The sequence below is a fragment of the Columba livia genome, chromosome 4, assembly GCF_036013475.1.
Source record: "Columba livia isolate bColLiv1 breed racing homer chromosome 4, bColLiv1.pat.W.v2, whole genome shotgun sequence".
Lineage (NCBI taxonomy): Eukaryota > Metazoa > Chordata > Aves > Columbiformes > Columbidae > Columba > Columba livia.
The window spans coordinates 25,230,285-25,249,786 of NC_088605.1; the positions used below are offsets into that span (position 1 = coordinate 25,230,285).

General features: G+C 41.9%; 1 protein-coding gene across 25 annotated transcripts in view; it reads right to left on the reverse strand.

Moving 5' to 3' along the window:
• The window catches only part of APBB2 (amyloid beta precursor protein binding family B member 2), a 181,440-nt gene that overhangs the window by 91,129 nt on the left and 70,809 nt on the right, over positions 1-19,502 (reverse strand). For 13 of the 25 annotated variants that reach the window (XM_065060761.1, XM_065060749.1, XM_065060743.1 and 10 more), the window contains 2 exons: positions 18,775-18,884; positions 2,866-3,666 (listed from right to left, as the gene is read on the reverse strand). In XM_065060761.1, the coding sequence (XP_064916833.1) occupies positions 2,866-3,666; positions 18,775-18,820 (847 nt within the window). In that variant the 5' untranslated portion in view covers positions 18,821-18,884. Of the gene's footprint in view, positions 1-2,865; positions 3,667-7,733; positions 7,803-13,851; positions 13,919-18,774; positions 18,885-19,502 lie in introns of all 25 variants that reach the window. The other 12 variants (XM_065060764.1, XM_065060759.1, XM_065060756.1 and 9 more) reach the window with 2 other exon arrangements.

The window sequence follows — 19,502 nt, forward strand, 5'->3', positions numbered from 1 at the left end:
AGGCCCACTGATGAACGGGGTGGGTGGCCTGGTGGCAGAAGATACAGAGAAGGCAGAATTACTGAATGCCTTCTTTGTCTCTGTCTACTCTGCCGGAGGCTGTCCTGGGGAGCCCTGTACCCCTGAGACCCCGGATGAAGCCAGGTCAATGGAGGAGTTTGCTTTAGTCGATGAGGACTGGGTTAGGGAGCAATTAAATAGTCTGGACATCCATAAATCCATGGGTCCAGATGGGATGCATCTGCAGGTGCTGAGGGAGCTGGCTGAAGTCATTGCTGGACCGCTCTCCATCATCTTTGCCAAGTCTTGGGAAACAGGGGAGGTGCCCGAGGATTGGAGAAAAGCAAATGTCACTCCAGTCTTCAAAAAGGGCAAGAAGGAGGACCCGGGTAGCTATAGACCGGTCAGCCTCACCTCTGTCCCTGGGAAAGTAATGGAACAGCTTATCCTTGGTGCCATCTCAAGGCATATCAAGGATAAGAGGGTTATTAGGGGCAGTCAGCATGGCTTTACCAAGGGTAAGTCATGCTTGACCAACCTCATAGCCTTTTATGAGAATGTAACAAGGTGGATGGATGATGGCAGAGCGGTGGATGTGGTCTACCTTGACTTCAGTAAAGCCTTTGACACAGTCTCCCACAGCATCCTCACAGCTAAGTTGAGGAGGTGTGGTCTAGACAATAGAGTAGTGAGGTGGGTTGCAAACTGGCTTAAGGAGAGAAGCCACAGAGTGGTAGTCAATGGTGTGGAGTCTAGTTGGAGGCCAGTATCTAGTGGAGTGCCTCAGGGGTCAGTATTGGGGCCAATATTATTCAATATATTCATTAACGATTTAGACGAGGAAATAGAGTGTACTATCAGCAAGTTTGCTGATGACACCAAGCTGGGAGGAGTGGCTGACACGCCAGAAGGCTGTGCTGCCATCCAGCGTGACCTGGACAGGCTGGAGAGTTGGGCGGGGAATTAACCTAATGAAATTTAACAAGGGAAAGTGTAGAGTCCTGCATCTGGGCAGGAACAACCCCAGGTTCCAGTATAGGTTGGGAAATTACATATTAGAGAGCAGTGTAGGGGAAAGGGACCTGGGGGTCCTGGTGGACAACAGGATGACCATGAGCCAGCACTGTGCCCTTGTGGCCAGGAAGGCCAATGGCATCCTGGGGTGTATTACAAGGGGGGTGGTTACTAGGTTGAGAGAGGTTCTCCTTCCCCTCTACTCCACCCTGGTGAGACCACATCTGGAATATTGTGTCCAGTTCTGGGCCCCTCAGTTCAAGAAGGACAGGGAACTGCTGGAGAGAGTCCAGCGTAGGGCAACGAAGATGATTAAGGGAGTGGAGCACCTCCCTTATGAAGAAAGGCTGAGGGAGCTGGGTCTCTTTAGTTTGGAAAAGAGGAGACGAAGGGGGGACCTCATTAATGCTTATAAATATATAAAGGGTGAGTGCCATGAGGATGGAGCCAGGCTCTTCTCGGTGGCAAACAATGATAGGACAAGGGGTAATGGGATCAAGCTGGAACACAAGAGGTTCCACTTAAATTTGAGAAGAAACTTCTTCTCAGTGAGGGTGACAGACACTGGAACAGGCTGCCCAGGGAGGTTGTGGAGTCTCCTTCTCTGGAGACATTCAAAACCCGCCTGGACATGTTCCTGTGCGACCTCACCTAGGCGTTCATGCTCCAGCAGGGGGATTGGACTAGATGATCTTTTGAGGTCCCTTCCAATCCCAAACATACTGTGATACTGTGAAGTGCCTGCCTTCTACAGACATTCTGCTGAGCTTCGTCCAAAAGAAAACCACAAACAGAAAACAGCACTAGTGTCAGAGCCTCATCCCTCATTCTCCCCTTGAGTTTGGGCTCTGGAGCATCCACTTGACTCCTGCTGTTTGCACCACATAGATTCAAAAAATGTAGGTGAAAAATAAACATGACTATTTTAATAATAATGCACGACTGACAAGTAACAGAGCTGCAGATTTGGACCACGGTAGCCTCCAAACAGTACAAAATCTCTGTGGTGTAATAATGAAATAAAAATACAAAGAATATCTGATGAACTTCTTTAGCCCCATGTTATCATTGAGAATCAGATTCCCTTCCCTCATTTTGACAAAGCTGTACCCTTTTATATTGGCTTGGACATAAAAAAAAGTGACAAAGTCCATTAACTAGAGTAAATGAGATCTCTAGAGTTTTTTAAAAAATACGGATGTGTTGTAAATCACAACAGAGCTAGCACACAAGTCATAATTACTGTTCAAATAATTAATGAGCCTAGGCTTTCAAAATATGCCATGACATGCCATGGTTTCAGCTTCTCAGTTACTGAGAGAACCACCGCACAGAAATTAAATGACCCAAGCTTTGGGAGGACTTTTTTTAAAATAAGAGAATATCATCAAATGACTTGAGGGCAGCCGGGGGGACACCTATTAGGATTTAAATTAGAAAAGTAAAAACCTTTGCTGAACCTAAAAATCATTGCTCAGAAAAAAAAGTTTGTTTGTTGTGTGTAGGTAGTTTAGTATCTCCAGACAATCACCTACTTCTCACAACATGTACCCACTGATTAGTGAAGAGCAATTATTTATAAAGTAGCAAAAGGTGCAGTTAGCATATTCTCAGGACCCTGTCTATAGCATTCTCTGGTGCCCAGTAAAGCCGCGAGGATCAAGCAGACTGGTTCCAAGCGTTCCCAAGCAGACAAGGAGCTGCCTGCAAACCCAGCACTTGTGTTTTGATGCAATCCACTTCCTGTCCCAAAGCATCACTAAGGTGCCTCTCTCATTCCAGTCACCACCTGAGAGAGGCTGTGCAACATATTTCTAAAACTGTAGCCACGAGCAGCTTTTACTTGCCTACCTGTTTCATCAGGCGAGCTCGGTGAGGCACTGTCCTGGGACAGCGTAGTCCAGCTGGAGTCCTCATCGCTTGGGGCCAGGTTTTGAATCCTATGGAGGGCGCAATCTGTTTTCGCCCCAGTTTTTGGGTGGTCCTTCTTAGTCTCAGGGCTTGATGACACTGTGGCAACTTGGCCATCCTCTGGGCTTGACATCTTGTTTTGTTTCCGGGGCAGGACTTCCCCATTGACAATAACGGTAGAAGCCTGGCTGTTGCTTTGAGCAGATTTATCTTCCATGGCAACAAAACTCTGCTCTAGCTCTCTCGCAGATGTCTCTAGATCTGTGTAATAATTCAGGAAGCTCTTGGTCCTCCTCGGCTGCAAGGGCAATATTTCACAGCCAGAGGAATCCTGCGGGATCGGCTCTTTGCCTTCAAACTTCTCAGAAGTTACATTCATGCCCGCAGTGGTACTCAGGTTTTTGTTGGGATCCTGCTGTCCCTGCTCGGCAGCTTTCCTGAGCTGGTTTTCTCCATTCTTCACCAGCTTTATATTGGCAGAGCTGTTCCCCAGGAGGGGCTGCGCTGCGGGATCGGAAAGACCCATGGCTGTCTGAATGTTAGTCAGCGCGTATTTTTTCCTGCATTTTGGAGGAGTGCTGTTCTTGGTCTCCGTGTGCCTGATTTCCGCATTCAGAAGTTCGTTATGCGAAGAGCGCAGGTTCAGGGTGTTGGGTGGGGTGGCAGGGCTGTTGCGGTTCACAACGTCCGTCGTGCTGCCGCTTGCCATAAACACTGCCAACGCGTCCACACCGGAATCGACTAGAAAAGCAAAAGAAACAGTTGTGAAACACAGTCATCATCTACACTACTTTGCTAGGGCTTCTGGTAAAGGGATGTGGCACTTTACATTATTGCTTTATAGTAGGAAAATTACCACAACCTAAGTGGGTAAGAGAACAGACAAAAGCTTAGGAAAAACAGAAGCAGAAAAATATAAAGAGATCATCAGGACCACGAAGCTGAGAAAAAGCAGAAAGCTTGACCCTACACAAAGGCAGTTTTTTGATATCTGATCCAGTTGCAGACAGGGTTGGGGACAGGGGAGGTGCCCTTTGCAAATGCCTGGGAGACTAGAAGTCATCCCTACCATCATGTAATTTTAGTATTTCATCTCTACTTCCAACAAAGAGAAGGGAAAGAGCTCCTTGAGCACTCACCACTAGGAAGCAGAAAATTTGAGATGTCTAAGCAGACTGCAGGCAGATGCTGCTCCATTTTCATCAAGAGCAGAACTCAGGCACTGTTAATTTTAAGCCAGACTGGCCAGTCAGCTGTTGCCTAATACAATACTTGCACCTTCTCTTTGTCCATTTAGTTTTACATGTGTGTTTTTTTGTTTTGTATTTCTTTGGGTTGTGTTTTGTTTGTGTTTTGGAAGGGGGAAGAAGAGGGTCAGAAGGCAGGGAATACCAAAGGTAGAGTATATCACAATACTGTATTTGATTTCTATGGGGAGGAAAAAGAAAACCAAACCTTGACAAAATACTGAAATCAACTTTAAGAGCTGCTCCAGGGATGAAGACAGCTAACAAAGCTCAAATCAAAGGACAAAACATACATCCTAAGGCAGAGTACACATAATATTCCACAGTTAAATAAAACCATTGTTTTGTCTGCTTGTAGACAGCTTTCTGATTTTTATTAGCCACAGGCACAGCTCGCATTTTGAAAAATTTTAAGTTTGTTGAGGGAAGAGATATTTTAGACCATGAAAAAAAGATTAAAACTATATTTTTAAAAAAACTACCATTTGTTCCTGTGCTGCCTATTTATGGCTCCCGCTAATCTGCCTAACACCATGAACACCTCAATTTACATACTGTAGTAGTCACTGTTGTTTGAGACCTGGCAACCAAATTAGAGGCCATTTAATAAATCACTCCCATCTGTCATAGCATGAAACACCCTTTCTGTTGTTTGTAATTCTCAGATATCACTGACTGCTTATATTGCACATGAAAACGTGTCTGGAGCTTACCCAGGAATGAAAAGCTATAATTTGAGCTAGCTGATGACAGATCATTGCAGCTGAGTTGCGCTGCATCCTTGTATATTTGATATATGACATAACTGACTGCTGTACAGATTTACAAGAGATCAAATATATGGGTTTTAAAAGAACATATACATAAACACAGAGTGCAAAAAAGCACTTCACAACATTACCTAAATGTGCACACAGTTCTAGTGTTCCCTCTTTTTGATGTGCTGCCAAAGCTGCACACTTCCAACCATCTCTCTGCTTCATTTAAAACCAAGTAGACCCAATATACTCTGTTCCCTGCATCAACTGCCTAGAACAATTTCTAAAACTTGTCCAAAACAGAATTTCAAATCAATTTTACAAATTTTCATGTCTGCCATTTCCTCAAGCCCCAGTCAGTCAGTGTAGACCAACTGCAAATTCTTAAGACAGATCAACCCACACTCACTGTGCGAAAGCCAACAGCTTAGGTAACAGTTTACAAGCATTCCATAGACAATTTCAACTTTAGCCACAAAAGACTTATAAAACACAACCATCACATAATTCAAAGTAACTTCGTACACATACTTCTCATATAAATACATCAATAAATGTTGCTTTCTGCGTCTTGCCTAAAACCAACCAAGTCTAATGTAAACAAGGCCACATCTCATCCTACTTAGAGTTACCAAAGCACATGTTTCAATCTAAGAACACAAAATGGTCTGTGCTTATGGACTGGCTGCTTTACACATTTTTGAATCAGTTAAGAGTGTGACAATCTGGGGGTTGCGTAAAAAAATACATTAATAGGGGAAGGATAATTTTAACCCACTGCCTGAGCTTTAGAACTTATAGAATTGCACCATATCTACGGACTTCACTAGATTACATTTTATTTTATGCTTTAGCAAGTCAAAACAAGCATATTGTTTCCATCAATAAATACAACTGCTGCAATCTGGGACAAGACTGAAATGTATACTTGTTCTGTTACAAGTGAGCTGCTTCATGCAATGTTTGCCACTATTTTTACTACTGAACAAATTTCTTAAAAAATAATCTTCCTAGATAAAGCTTAAGTGTTTGCCTACCAGATTATCTTTAGCCAGTCTCCTGCCCTTAGCATTTCATTTATCAAAAACACTCTAAGAATAAGCACGTAGAAACACTGAAACAAAATGTTATGATGTTTTACTAATCTGCTTGATAAAACTCCCCCTCATGGCTTTATGAAGAACACTGGCACATTGATCAACAACTGAGCCAAAGCCTACCAAAGTTTTTGCAACCCAAGCTGTGTTTGCAAGCTGAGTGCTAAACTGGTTGGTGTACAATCTTAAGCAGAAAGAACCTTTCACTAGACACCACCTCCCCCCTCCTGACCCCCTTTCAAATGATCTGCTGACCAAGCCATCATGATCAAATGATCCATGCCGCCAGGTGAGCACAGAGCAGAGCAGACTGTCCTCTCCAGGGACAGGCCCTTGCTCCCCGGCCGTCACCCCGCACACCCTGCCAGGCTCCCTCCGTGCTCGAAAACAGCCATAAAGGTGGGGAAAAGGGAAGCAACAAAAGAGGTAAAAAGAGAACAAGAAATACAGATGGGAATGGGCAGATCTTGTGTCTCAAGGGCAGAACTCGGTACCACACCAGGACTCACTAAAGTGCTGGAAAATGTTTGAATGCAAGGAAATGCTTAAATGCACTGAAAAACACCCTAGATTGCACAGTAGAACAGCACAAGGAAGAAAAGTGACAGCCTGGCCCTCCTTTATACAGGACATGGTGATGCTTGAAACACGTCGGTTTTCCCAGAGGAAGCACATCCCAACTTCCTAATTTAGAAACTTCAAGGAAATGCAACTTCTTCCTGCGCCTGCGATTTCAAGACCAAAATTGCAAAGGGCAACTTCCCGTCTCTCTTCTCTTGTCTCTCCCACCGACCTTGCTTCCCTTGCCACACACTGCAGCGGCTCCCCTTGCCAGCGAGCCCGCAGCCCTGTGCCCGGGGTCCTGCACCCAAGCACCCCGCTGCAGGCTGACCCCGGCCCCCCTGCTCGGGCTGCCAGCGAAGACTGGCACAGGGCACCCTTGCTTAAACTCCTCTGTCTTTTGCTGAAAAGCAAAGACAAGCAGACCAGGAATCACCAAGTTGATATGTGTGTCTCAGCCAAAGCGGGTGAACAGTGGTAAGTTATAAGTGAGTAAAAACAGGGTATTATAATAAAAAAATACTGGGCTCTGGTGAAAAACTAAGAAAAATCAGGACATTGTTACTGGGAATAATAACATACTATTGAAGTGTTGCTGCTTAAAGACAGCACTTTGCTATGTAGATCTGCCCTGCCGTAGCAATTCATTAATGGTTTTAGCTTATTTACTTTTAAAAACAAATCAGTCTTAACTGCATACTCTTAATGTATAGACACATACGTACAGATATAGATTAATGTACTTTCACCACTATAATGTTTAACAAAGTAGCCCCCACTTTCTAAGCATCGTAATATTACAAATAACACTTTTACTTGAATAGGTTTTATTGATGTTTTTCAATCTTGTCATAAACCTTACAGCCCTACAGAGATAATGCCATTGCACACAGAAAACAGTGCATGGCCGATTTACCTTTACCTCTAATAAGACCTTTTTTGCATTGTATTGTCTATAGGAATAGCTTTTAAAAAGCTGAATAGTTTATTTTAAAAGGCACTGTTAAAAAGAAAAGAAAGTGCTTGTTCTCTTTCATGTGTAAGTGCAAAATGAAAGCAAAATATGGGCCTGGGAAGAAGAAGGAGGAAAAGAAGAGGAGAGTTTCATATATTTGTATAGTAGAATCTTTTAAAGGGCATCTGACCTGGAAGTACTTCTGACATGGCTCACGGGGCGTCAGCAATGCATCAGGAAATAGATTATAATTTGAAATCTGAAAAGAGGGATCATTGAAGAATTAAAACCAAAGGAAAACACAAAATAAAAATACCACATTTCAGAAGCTCCTGGAGAGACGTTAAGCATTCCAAACAAACCCCAGGATGTGACAGTAAGGATCTTTTGAGCTTTCAATCATATTTGACAGTTATTAAAGTACAGAAGCAGCTAGTCTAAGGCAGCAAGTAATTAAAAATAACTATGACATTTTTCTTTACACGTGCTTTACTAGAAGAACAAGTTCAACAATATTCTTCAGTTTCAATCAACATGCTGTAGCAAAAACTTCATGACACTAGATAAACTGAGGTTTTCCTCAATTACTCAGGAAACCACAACAGCATTGATGAAAAATAAACACAGTAGTAAGGCACATTCACATGAAAATCTGCAGAATGAGATCCAGCATAAGACTAAGCAGCATAGTCTGCAGGGTTGATACCACAGGAGGGAATCATAAAAGGGCAGCAAGTATGGGACCCTTCCCTGGCCATCTTCTCATAAGTAAACCATTTCACCTTGAAGTCTCTGGTTTGGATGTGAATAATACATACAGTGGGAGACAGGGTATTTCTATGCACTTACAACTATTTCTGCCATTGTGTCTAGGAAATATAGGAAAGAAATAATACAAACCTTTTAATAAAGCAGATTTCCTTTCTGCAAGGATATCTATTGAGTACAAAACGTTTAACAACAAACTCATCCCACAGGGCTACAGCCTCAGGTCTTGTGAGCTTTGGTTCTAGCTAAGGACTAAGCAGCTGGAGAGAACGTCCCCATTACACAAGGATTGCAACTCAACACCAGCTAACTCCCTCCACTGCTAATGGTGAATCCCAGTGTTAAAACATTAATTCTTAATTAAGTATGTTAACACACTGTCTTCTCACACCTGCATTCATTCTTCAACCTAGACAAGCTAACTGGTAACAGTTAAACAGATGATAGCCAAAAGCATCTTCATAAAGTCTGGATTTACATTAATGTAGCTGAAAGCAGAAACAAGACCAGAATGTTTCTTAGCATCAAGTGTCACAGTGCTCCTTCTTGCCTACATATCCACACTTCCAGAACGAAAAAGGAAGGAAAACACTTGAGTGAAGTGCTGTGGTAGATCAGAGCAACAGACGATGTTCCTACAGCTAGGGGCTTTCTTCTCGCCACTCCCTCCAGCAACAACATCTCCACTGGACTGAGCTTAGAAGCTGGAGAGAAAAAACTCAGCAAAGCCAGGAAAGCAAATTCTGGTGGCGGGTAGAACGGCTTTGGGAAGACAAGATCAGGAAAGGAGCAAGTCTGGAAGCAGCTTGTACATCCACACTCAAACCTGTCTGCAGACACCTCTGCACAAGCCTCAGAATTGCTGAGGACGGGAAGGACCTTTTCAAGATCACCTATTCCAACCCCCGTGCCCAGACAACAACTGCTGCCCACTCCACTCCTCCCTGGCTCTGTCCTCACATCAGAACAAGATCATCACGTGGACCTGCTTGCTAAATGCAGCTTCTTCCATTTCCAGCTATTTCTGCTTCACCTAGTCCTACTGAAATCACCATCTGACAGCTTTCTGTGCTGGCCCCTCCGTGCCCAGGTGACACCCTGCCAGCCCCTGCTGCCACGACAGTGCCATTTTCCTTTTAGAGCTAATCGCGCTGTGAACTGACTGCAACAGCCCAGCGGCAGTGCTGGCTCTGCTCTAGCATTGCCCTTCAGATCCTGCAACGAGTTCTGGCACTCGAGTGGAGTATGTCCTCCCATTTCCCATTTTTTCCTCCTCCTTCCCACACAGCCAAATTCCTCATCCAGCAAAACCTCACAGACAAGATGCCTCCCAGAATCAGACTCCAACAGCTACAAAAGAAAAACAATAAAAATAACAATTACAAAAAGAAACAGGCTTCATCCATTGTTCCTTTACTTTTCATTTTATCAAGATATATACATTTAAATGATCAGTTTATATTTGACTATCTGACTGAAACTCTATGTTGCAGATGACCTGGGTCACCTTATGCTGCTAGAGTATTCTTAAATCAAATGATCACTTGGAGAAATAAAGAGCAATTCTTTCATTTATGTAAGGCATAACCATGACATGCAATCACCACTAATTCTGTATTTAGTAAGGGACAACACAAGACAGCAAACTAAGCCTTTTCCAAATTCAATTCAATCTGCCTTTAATTAGATTTCCCCCCCATGTAGAATGGAACAATCTGGCAGGCAAAACCAGTGTTGTCATGGCAAGAAGATGGAGCGTGTTTTAGCTATTGGCTACTTGCAAGCACAGATAATAAGACCTTCTGCCATCAGATCTATACATTCACAGCAACATTTGCTAAGTAAATCTCAGTCATTTTTTCTAATCCCTTTGTGTAAATTAAACTCCAGAGCCTTAACTTTTTTTATTAATCAATGTATAAATTACTCAAACTCTACAATAAAGGTCACACCTCAGACTTATTTGTTAATTACAAACAACTCTACTTTAAATGCACAAGCAATTACAGAGCACGAGCATAAACTTCATTCGCTCTTACAGAGACATGCAAACTCAGAAATCGTAACTTAAATTTCCACAACTGAGATGACTAATAAATCAAGAAGGATGTTGTCTTCTATAGCCTGCAACTTCAATTTCAAATGCCATCCAAAAATAACCCTTACCAGGTCTGAAGGAAAACAATGTGTAATCAAACCTGATCAGAATTACCAAAACCAAAGCACAGTGCCATATGAAAAAGATAGCCAGGATAAGCTGTCTTGGGGGGAAAAAAGGGCAACCAAAATGCTTTGGAGGACAAGCAGCCTACCCACGTGCTTAAGGGAGTAGCATTAGGTTGGTGCAAAAGGAATTGCGCTCATTTCTTTGTTGAAATTTGCTGTTTGATATTGGAACACATTCTTAAATAAATGTGGTTATCTTATACATCATTTCAATGCACTTCGTGCCTTTTTTTTGCTACTGGCTTATTTTTTGCTGTTTACTTTATTTTACACTATGGAAATCTCGTTGGATAAAAAAAATAATCGAGTGATCTTCTTATTTGAGTTCAAAATAGGTCATAAAGCAGTGGACACAACTCCCAACATCAACAACGCATTTGGCCCAGGAACTGCAAACAAACATACAGTACAGTGATGGTTCAAGAAGTTTCACAAAGGAGACCAGAGCCTTGAAGATGAGGAGTGTAGTGGCAGCCAGGAGAAGATGACAACGACCAACTAAGAGCAACCAAAGCTGAGCCTCTGACAACTACATGAGAAGTTGCCGAAGAACTCGAATTCAACCACTCTGCGCTTGAAGCAAACTGGAAAGGTGAAAAAGCTCCATCAGTGGGCGCCTCATGAGCTGACCGAAAATAAAAAAATGGTTGTTTTGAAGTGCCATCTTCTTTTATTCTACAGAACAACAACAAACCATTTCTTGATCAGATTTGACATGCAACGAATAGCGGATTTTATATGACAACCGGTGACGACCAGCTCAGTGGTTGGATGGAGACGAACCTTCAAAGATCTTCCCAAAGCCAAACTCGCACCAAAAAAAGGTCACAGTGACTGTTTGATGGTCTGCTGCTGGTCTGATGCACTGCAGCTTTCTGAATCCCAGTGAAACGTGACATCTGAGGAGTGTGCTCAACAAATCAATGAGATGCACTGAAAACTGCAACACCTGCAGCTGGCATTGGTCAAAAGAAAGGGCCCAATTCTCCTCCATGACAACACCCAACGACACGTCGTGCAACCAACGCTTCAAAAGTTGAACAAACTGGGCTACAAAGTTTTGCCTCATCCATCATATTCACCTGACCTCTCATCAACTGACTACCAAGCGTCTTGAGAACTTTCAGCAGGGAAAATGCTTCGACAACCAGCAGGATGCAGCAAAAAAAGATGATTAAGGGAGTGGAGCACCTCCCTTATGAAGAAAGGCTGAGGGAGCTGGGTCTCTTTAGTTTGGAGACTAAGGGGGGACCTCATTAATGTTTATAAATATATAAAGGGTGAGTGCCATGAGGATGGAGCCAGGCTCTTCTCAGTGGCAAACAATGATAGGACAAGGGGTAATGGGATCAAGCTGGAACACAAGAGGTTCCACTTAAATTTGAGAAAAAACTTCTTCTCAGTGAGGGTGACAGACACTGGAACAGGCTGCCCAGGGAGGTTGTGGAATCTCCTTCTCTGGAGACATTCAAAACCCACCTGGACATGTTCCTGTGTGACCTCACCTAGGCGTTCCTGCTCCAGCAGGGGGATTGGACTGGATGATCTTTTGAGGTCCCTTCCAATCCCAAACATACTGTGATACTGTGAAATGCTTTCCAAGAGTTCACCAAATCCTGAAGCACAAATTTTAAATTACAGGAATAAACAAACTTATTTCTTGTTGGCAAAAATGTGTTTATTTTAATGGTTCCTACATGGATTAATAAAGATGTGTTTGAGCCTAGTTATAACGATCTAAAATTCATGATCCAAAATTGCAATTAGTTTTGCACCAACCTAATACAAAGGAACCAATGGCCATGGATTTAGCATATAAAATGACTTGGATTGATTAGACCAGTGATTTTTTCAGCCCCACATAAATTTAACTTAGACCATTTGATGGCTGCTAAATCAGGAAGCAGAACCATGCAAAAGATGATCAGTTTCTGGACAGGGCTAAAGAAACCGCAGGGTCCAGCACCAGCTTGCAAGCTGTTGGTAATGGCAGTAGCCCAATGGCAAGCTCTTTGATCAGGAGACACAGGCAGCCAAAGCAGACAAGAGATTAAGCACAGGTCACAGCTTTATTAACAGAAGGAACAGAAATGTTAACAGAGCCCCTCTGAGATGCAGGGACGAGTTCTGTTCCAGCACAGCATCTTGTCTGTGGCTCTGCTTATTTGCAGCTTGCAAACACTCGACTGCTCCTGCAAAGCCCAGAAACAACGCTGCAGACTCCTGAGCACAACTCGCTTCCCCAAAGAAAACTAACTGCATGCACATAAACACACACATTTCAGCTTCTTTTTATAAACTAACATACTTTGAGAATTAAAGTTCTGATAGCCTGGCATCATGATTTCACCTGCTACAACTTCTTCTGCCATCTGAATTACATATAATAAATTTCTAGCTAGTTACACATTAAGCTCTTATCAAGGTCATCTGGAAATATTTTTACCCTCAAATTACCCAGACTGGTAGCAAAGTTTTGAGGCACTTATTTTCACTACCTCACATCATTTAGAAGAGCACGGTACACCAAAGTTGTTGTCTTGTTGCTATAAGGTTGTACTCAGTGTCAAATTGGGCTCTAGATATGAAAATTAAATAAATACGAAATAACCTTTCATCAGATTCCCTACAACTCTATATGAAAAGAAATAAAGAATAAAAATATGCATCTATCAAAAGTGTCAATATAAAGAATGAAAAAATTCTAAATTCATTAATTCATAAGTGTTTGCAAATAATTTCAGATTGTTAACGGTAAGTTCAGACCCATGAGCAAAAATTAAAAAGTGCAATTCTTAGTCACAGAACAGAGCATTAGGCTGATTGCCAGGTTTTGCAAAATGAGACAATCAGGGCTCTCAAGGATAGGCAATTAAGATTTTGCACATCTCAGCAAGGCTGAAAGTTGCCTGCAAAGGTACGTGTTGTCTCCAACCAAACTTGAATGGGACAAATCAGAAATAATTCAAAACAAACAAAACACTTTATAAACTAAGTGTAGCAGTGCTGCTTAAGCTGACAGAATGCTGAGATGACTAAAATGGCCATGCCCTACAGTAACTCCCCTAATGTATTTATGGTACTAGAATAGAGGATTAACTTCCATCTTGGCCTGCTGTAGCAACTAAAACTCCTTGAGAATGCTGTTGTACTACACTGAGAAACTTCTACCCATAGTGCTCATTTATAAAACAAAACCACATGTTCAGAAATAAACTCGAAGTATCCTATTTGCTTTATGGTCCCCATAAACCAAACAGAACAATCCATAATAAAGTGGAAGGAGAACATAACAAAAAGGCAACTGCACTTACTGGCATCTATATTACACTGAAGTATGGGCTCAGCTTCAACAAGCAGCAAACTTGGCTGTAGAAGACACTGAACAGTGGAAAAGAAGCAGCTGGTATTACTGGTCTGAATTTCAACAGGGAATCTTTGAGTTCTTGACATGCTAGCCCAAACCCTCCACTCTTTTCTTATCTACAAACTCATAGATCTTCACAAGGCACTGTAACATGAAAGTGTCCCCTGTCCTGTGAAAGGGGACAAACATGTGATGCAAATCTGGTACCACGGTGCCTCTCCATGAACATGCACAAGCCCAAGCGGAGTTACCAGGAAACCTTCAGCTTTAGAGAACTCTACCTCTGGTTTCACCATGAAGACAACATGGACCCTCCAGGGTTCTGCAATAGAGTTACTATTTGACTATGCTAAGAAATAAAACCAGAAGTGGTGATACACATTCAGAGTAATATACAGTTATTAAAGAAAGCTTTTTATCTGCAGGCTCTGAGTCAGCTCCTGTTTTGGGGTTTCACCAGGATCACCCCAGAGTCCTCAATGCAGTTATTGTGCAAGTCTCCACACAGATTCCTAGGAAAGGCAGAAACCTAAACAAGAGAGGCTTTAACAGAGAGAGCAACATATGTGTCATTGGGTTCTTTTGTAAATTTTACTCCATTAATAGTCTTTGTTCCTGCCTTTTCCTCAGCTAAGCAATGATTACATGGAGATTTTCAGCAACTTCACAGAAAACCATCCCCACTAAGCATGACCTGAGCAGTGCTAAAGTTTGAGTCTCTTGCTTAGACCAAGATATCTTTCTCTAGAAGAAAAGGTTAGGAGATACAGGGCAAGATTTTGCAGATGTAGAATTTTACTGGGACATTTCTACCAAGAGTTGCACAGTGTACACACTCCTCCTTGGGGGTCAGGGTGCCTCTTCAGCTGAGTTTTCTGTTACTCTGCAAGTGGCTCCAAGCCAAGCCCAGAGTCACTCCATTCTCACACCAACTCATCTTTGGCTAACAATAGCAATGTAATTACTGGCACTGGCTGCAATATTGAAGTTTGGGGGTTTTTTTCAGGGATTTGTTGTACTTATAATGTCACCATTCTTAGATTTGTTTCCTTATTCCACTGCAATGAAGCGAACACCTTCCAGCAGTTTCACTAAGCAACAGCCTCCTTGCAAGAGCAGCAGAGGGGGACTGCCCCAGTGCAAAGGAGGTCGCAGCCAGGCACTCCTTGGGAAGCTGGAGAGACACAGGCAGAGCAGGAATTCGACTGTTCCTGGAGGGAAATCAAACCCCAAGTTTATAAAATCAACCCTGCTCTCTCTGCCCTCAAGTATACTGAATTATTCACAAGAGCAGCTCTAGCATGGGAGATGATCAGGATGAACTGAGACTCAAACCTCTCGCTTCCGTAGCGCAGAGGAGTATCTTCCCACGAGGGATATTTCCTTCCATCCTCATCCTTGATTTATGAATGTTTTATTAAAATGATATTTTCCCAAAAAGGTTTGCTTGGGGGCGGGGGGATGGAAATCAATCACCTTTGACCAGAAATCTCCGAGATAGAACTCCAGCCAGCTCTAATAATTATGTAGGCAGAATTATATAAATAAATCGTTCCATATGAACCCTAGTCTGAGTTGTTTTTAAATAAGAGATGCCTAAGAGTTTAAAAATAAATAAAAGTCCACCCCTACCTGCCACAGATCAGGAGGATGACCACAAGGTGGGAGATGTGACACCATCTTCTGTGGGCAGCAAGGGCTGGGCATGGAGCTCCAGGCACAAGCGGGTCAACAAGTGCCAAAAAGTACTGCCCAAATCCCTGCATTTCCTCACTGCTGAAAATCAGGGCTTTCTGGTTTGTTTTTAAAGCCCTCTCACAAAAGTGTCCATTTTATTTTTACTATTTTTTAAAACCTTCCTGAGCATTTAATGCCAGCAGAATGGTACTGGAATCAACTTAATTTTCTCCAGAACACTTTGCTTAGATTTCAGTATCATGCAAAACACTACAAGTGAAACAAATTATTATGCTGGGGACAGGATACGCATAGACAACCTGTTAAGTTTTCTTCAGACATACAAAACCCTTTTACTCTGTACATGGAACAAAAATTTTTTAGCCACAAAATGAAAGAAAACTTGAGGCTATCGAACAACACAAACAGGACCCTGTCTTAAGGAAAGCTGCTGCAGCCAGGGCAGAAAAGTCGGTTATATGAGCAAATATTAGAAAAACATAAACAAAGCTCAGGAGAAATTAATGAAAAAAGTCTGTTTACAAAACATAGCTTCTCAGTAGCTGGAGACTGTACATCCTTTGTCTGTATTTTTCAGAAGAAAAGTACACAAAAACTGAAAACCAACAAAACAGCACATGAGGGAGTGTTAAGTCAGGATAAGCAGTGCCAGACAGAGCCAAGGCTGCACCCAAGACTGCTTTGCTTAATGTCAGTACTCAAGAGAGACCACTGCTCTTTAATGACACTTTTAAAAAGTCTAAACTAGCACACATCTGTTAAATTCCCAGCTTTCAAATTTATATTTTAAACACCTTGCTGTTTCTTATATTTCCACACCTGTATTTCAAATATATTTCCTAGCACTGGGCTTCAAATAAGCTGTTTTCTATTTAAATTGTTTTGTTATTCTCCTAAGACTACACAGTACTATATTCATTAAATTTATTAAATCATTCAACAAAACAGTCAAAGTAATAAACGGATGAAATATTATCTTACCACCAAAGAAGTGATCGAACTGCCATACTCCACAGAGACCTAATTCTTCCCCTCACAGGCTTTCTTTAGGTATACACATATATATGTACAGACAGCACATAAAAGTCAGGGACTAAGGCTTAAGGCTGCACCAAGTCTTTAATGGTACAATATTAAGATTGCAACAACAGTGAATGTGAAATACAATAGCTGAGATGGTGCAATTACTTATTATTTATGCAAAAAAAACAAAAGCAAGTGATGTATTTCACCAGCACTTTCATGGAGATCTAATCTGCTATCAGAGATTTCATCGTGATTCGCATTTCCCAAAGACCAGGCAATTTCAATGCCATTATTGTTGGATGCCCAAAGTACTTATGATGTCAGGCACCAGGAAGTTGCACAAATCATATACTAACAAAACCAAAAACTAAAGCAAGTTTCCTGGCTTAGAAATCCTGCCAGGTTAAGGAAAGGGAAAACTTGGCTGAACAAAAGCATAACAATTATGAAGTAGATATTCTGATATCACTGTCCTCAGAGGGAGCTCTGGCATCAGCTGATTCTGACATGAGTTTCTGACCTGGCAGATGATGGGAACCCCAGTATTTCCCCAAGCAAACTATTCCAGTTCTTCATTGCCTGCAATTGCTCAACTGTACAACAGGAAAAACATCCTAGGCTCTTCTGATAAGAATTTAATGCCCGTTACTTGTCCTCTTTAAGTAGGAATAGGAAATATTTGATTACCTACATCTACACTAGATCATTTTAAATCTCTGAGCTTCAAGCCTATGTATGAGGCATGGATATCATGCCCTGTAGTACGCTGAGAGGCTAGGTTTAAAGGCTGGTTAGTGTCCACATTTAATGTCAAGTGATTCAGACACAACAGTCCAATTCTGTACTCCAGCACTTGACCACCAGAGACCTGTTAAAACTGTAACAGTCATTTATTTCCCCCATTCTAGTATAGACCATATTCCAAAAGTAATACTCAAGGCAAACTCTTCGGAAAAAAAAAAGTGTATCTAAATCAGTAGTATCTAAATTGGCTCAAATACACCATTTTAACACACATCTTCATGACACCTATGACTAGTTGGCAGCAGAGAGTAAAGACTCTTTACTACTTCCTAGAAATTAGCTCTGGGGTTAAGAAAAATATCCCACACAGTCAAGTTCTGGATAGAGGAACTCACCATGCAGTTCCTCCTGTCTGATGGCAAAGCCACCCTAGGAAGTCCCTGTCCCGCCACAGCTGTGAGCTCTTGCTGCAGTTTACTGCTTGTACGTGGGGAGCTGGATGCCTCAAGAGATCAAGGCTTTTAGAGAAGTCTTTAAAGGAACAGAAAGAACAGTACAGAAGCAAGAGCTTCTTAAGCCACCTTTGATGATACAAAAAGTCACATGGGATCATGTTGTTCTGCTATCGCAGAAATAAGAGTGAATACCCAAGTTAACCTACCATAGCTTCTCCTCAGCAGCCTGAGTGACCAAGAGAAAGTGCACAAGGACCAGCAGGAGCCTTCTGGAGTCAGGATGCTGCCCCACACAGCTCTCCAGGGCAGCTCATTTCACACTGTGGAACCACCACGGTGTGGTGGCTGCCATCTGCACTAGCACGAGAGATGTCTGCATGGAACATGCATAGATTTTAGGAGCTGCTTTTGCACTTTTACAGAAGACAACTTTCAGTAAGAGATAAGGTAATATATAGGAGACAATTCAGAGGAAAAAACAACGTGAATAGTGCTGAACTCAAGCAGATAAATAATCTGAACTGGAGATGTTAGCCACAGTTGTAAGCAATTAAAGCCATAGTGTACAGTGACATTTTAGGATAAGCTCAAGTACTTTGTTAATTTGAAGGTACCTGGTACTAAAAACTTGGGATGGCATTGTAGAGGAATAGCAGCTAAGCTTGTGAACCCTATAATAAATGAAGCTGGAGACCCTGAACACAAAACACAGCACACCGCAGTAGACTTGATGAAGTCACATCACAAACCACTTTTTAATGCTCTAGAAAACACCTCTGCAGTTTAAACATAAATCAATAAACTTACCATTTGGGTATAAGCACAGGAGAGCTAGCATCGATTAGAATATGTCACCATCCTTTATAAATACTATTTCAAAATTTATAAACTTAGCAGCCTTCAAAAGTAATAAAGTGACAAATAAATTAGAGCAATTGCATACATACATGAGCTGCTTGGCCGATAGTGAGCCCCCGGGTACCGCCTGCCCATAGTGCCAGTCAGCACATTACCGCGCGCTGTCAGCTGCTTCCAAAGTGCAGATCGAAATGCTTAACTGAGGGAGAAGAAAAAAAGAAAGTGAAGATTTAGTACATCAGCTATATCTTTTTCATTAAAATGCTAATGACCCCTACAAATTTCAGGATAACTACATCTATAAATTATTCATGGTCATGTTGTCAGAGGAGATGAACTGTTGTGCTATACAGGCAGCACAAATTTATTATTAGTGGTTGGCCTCCATTAATAAGCTCACATAAATTTTAAGGCACAAAGCAGTCTCAGGTCATACCATAGCTTTTTTTTCGCCCACAATACAGGCAGAACAACAAACACAGTAGGAAAGACTTTGCTTTCTGCTTTAAATACACCTATTTAGCCACTAGGTGAGATTTAATAACAACATCTTAAATTTTGTGAAGCAATCGTTAAGCAACAACTTCATGAACAGCTCACTATAGAAGCAAAACTTATGCACGCTATGTAACACTGATCACTTTGAATCTGCCCCTAAAAACCAAAGTGTCTTTACAGGAATACAGGCTATTTACTAGTGTATCAGTTTTCTTGAAGTATCAAAAACCCAAGCAAACAAGAAACGCATAGCACATCTTATGGTCAGTTTGGAATAACAAATCACAAATCCAAAATCCCAACTGAAATGCTACTGAAC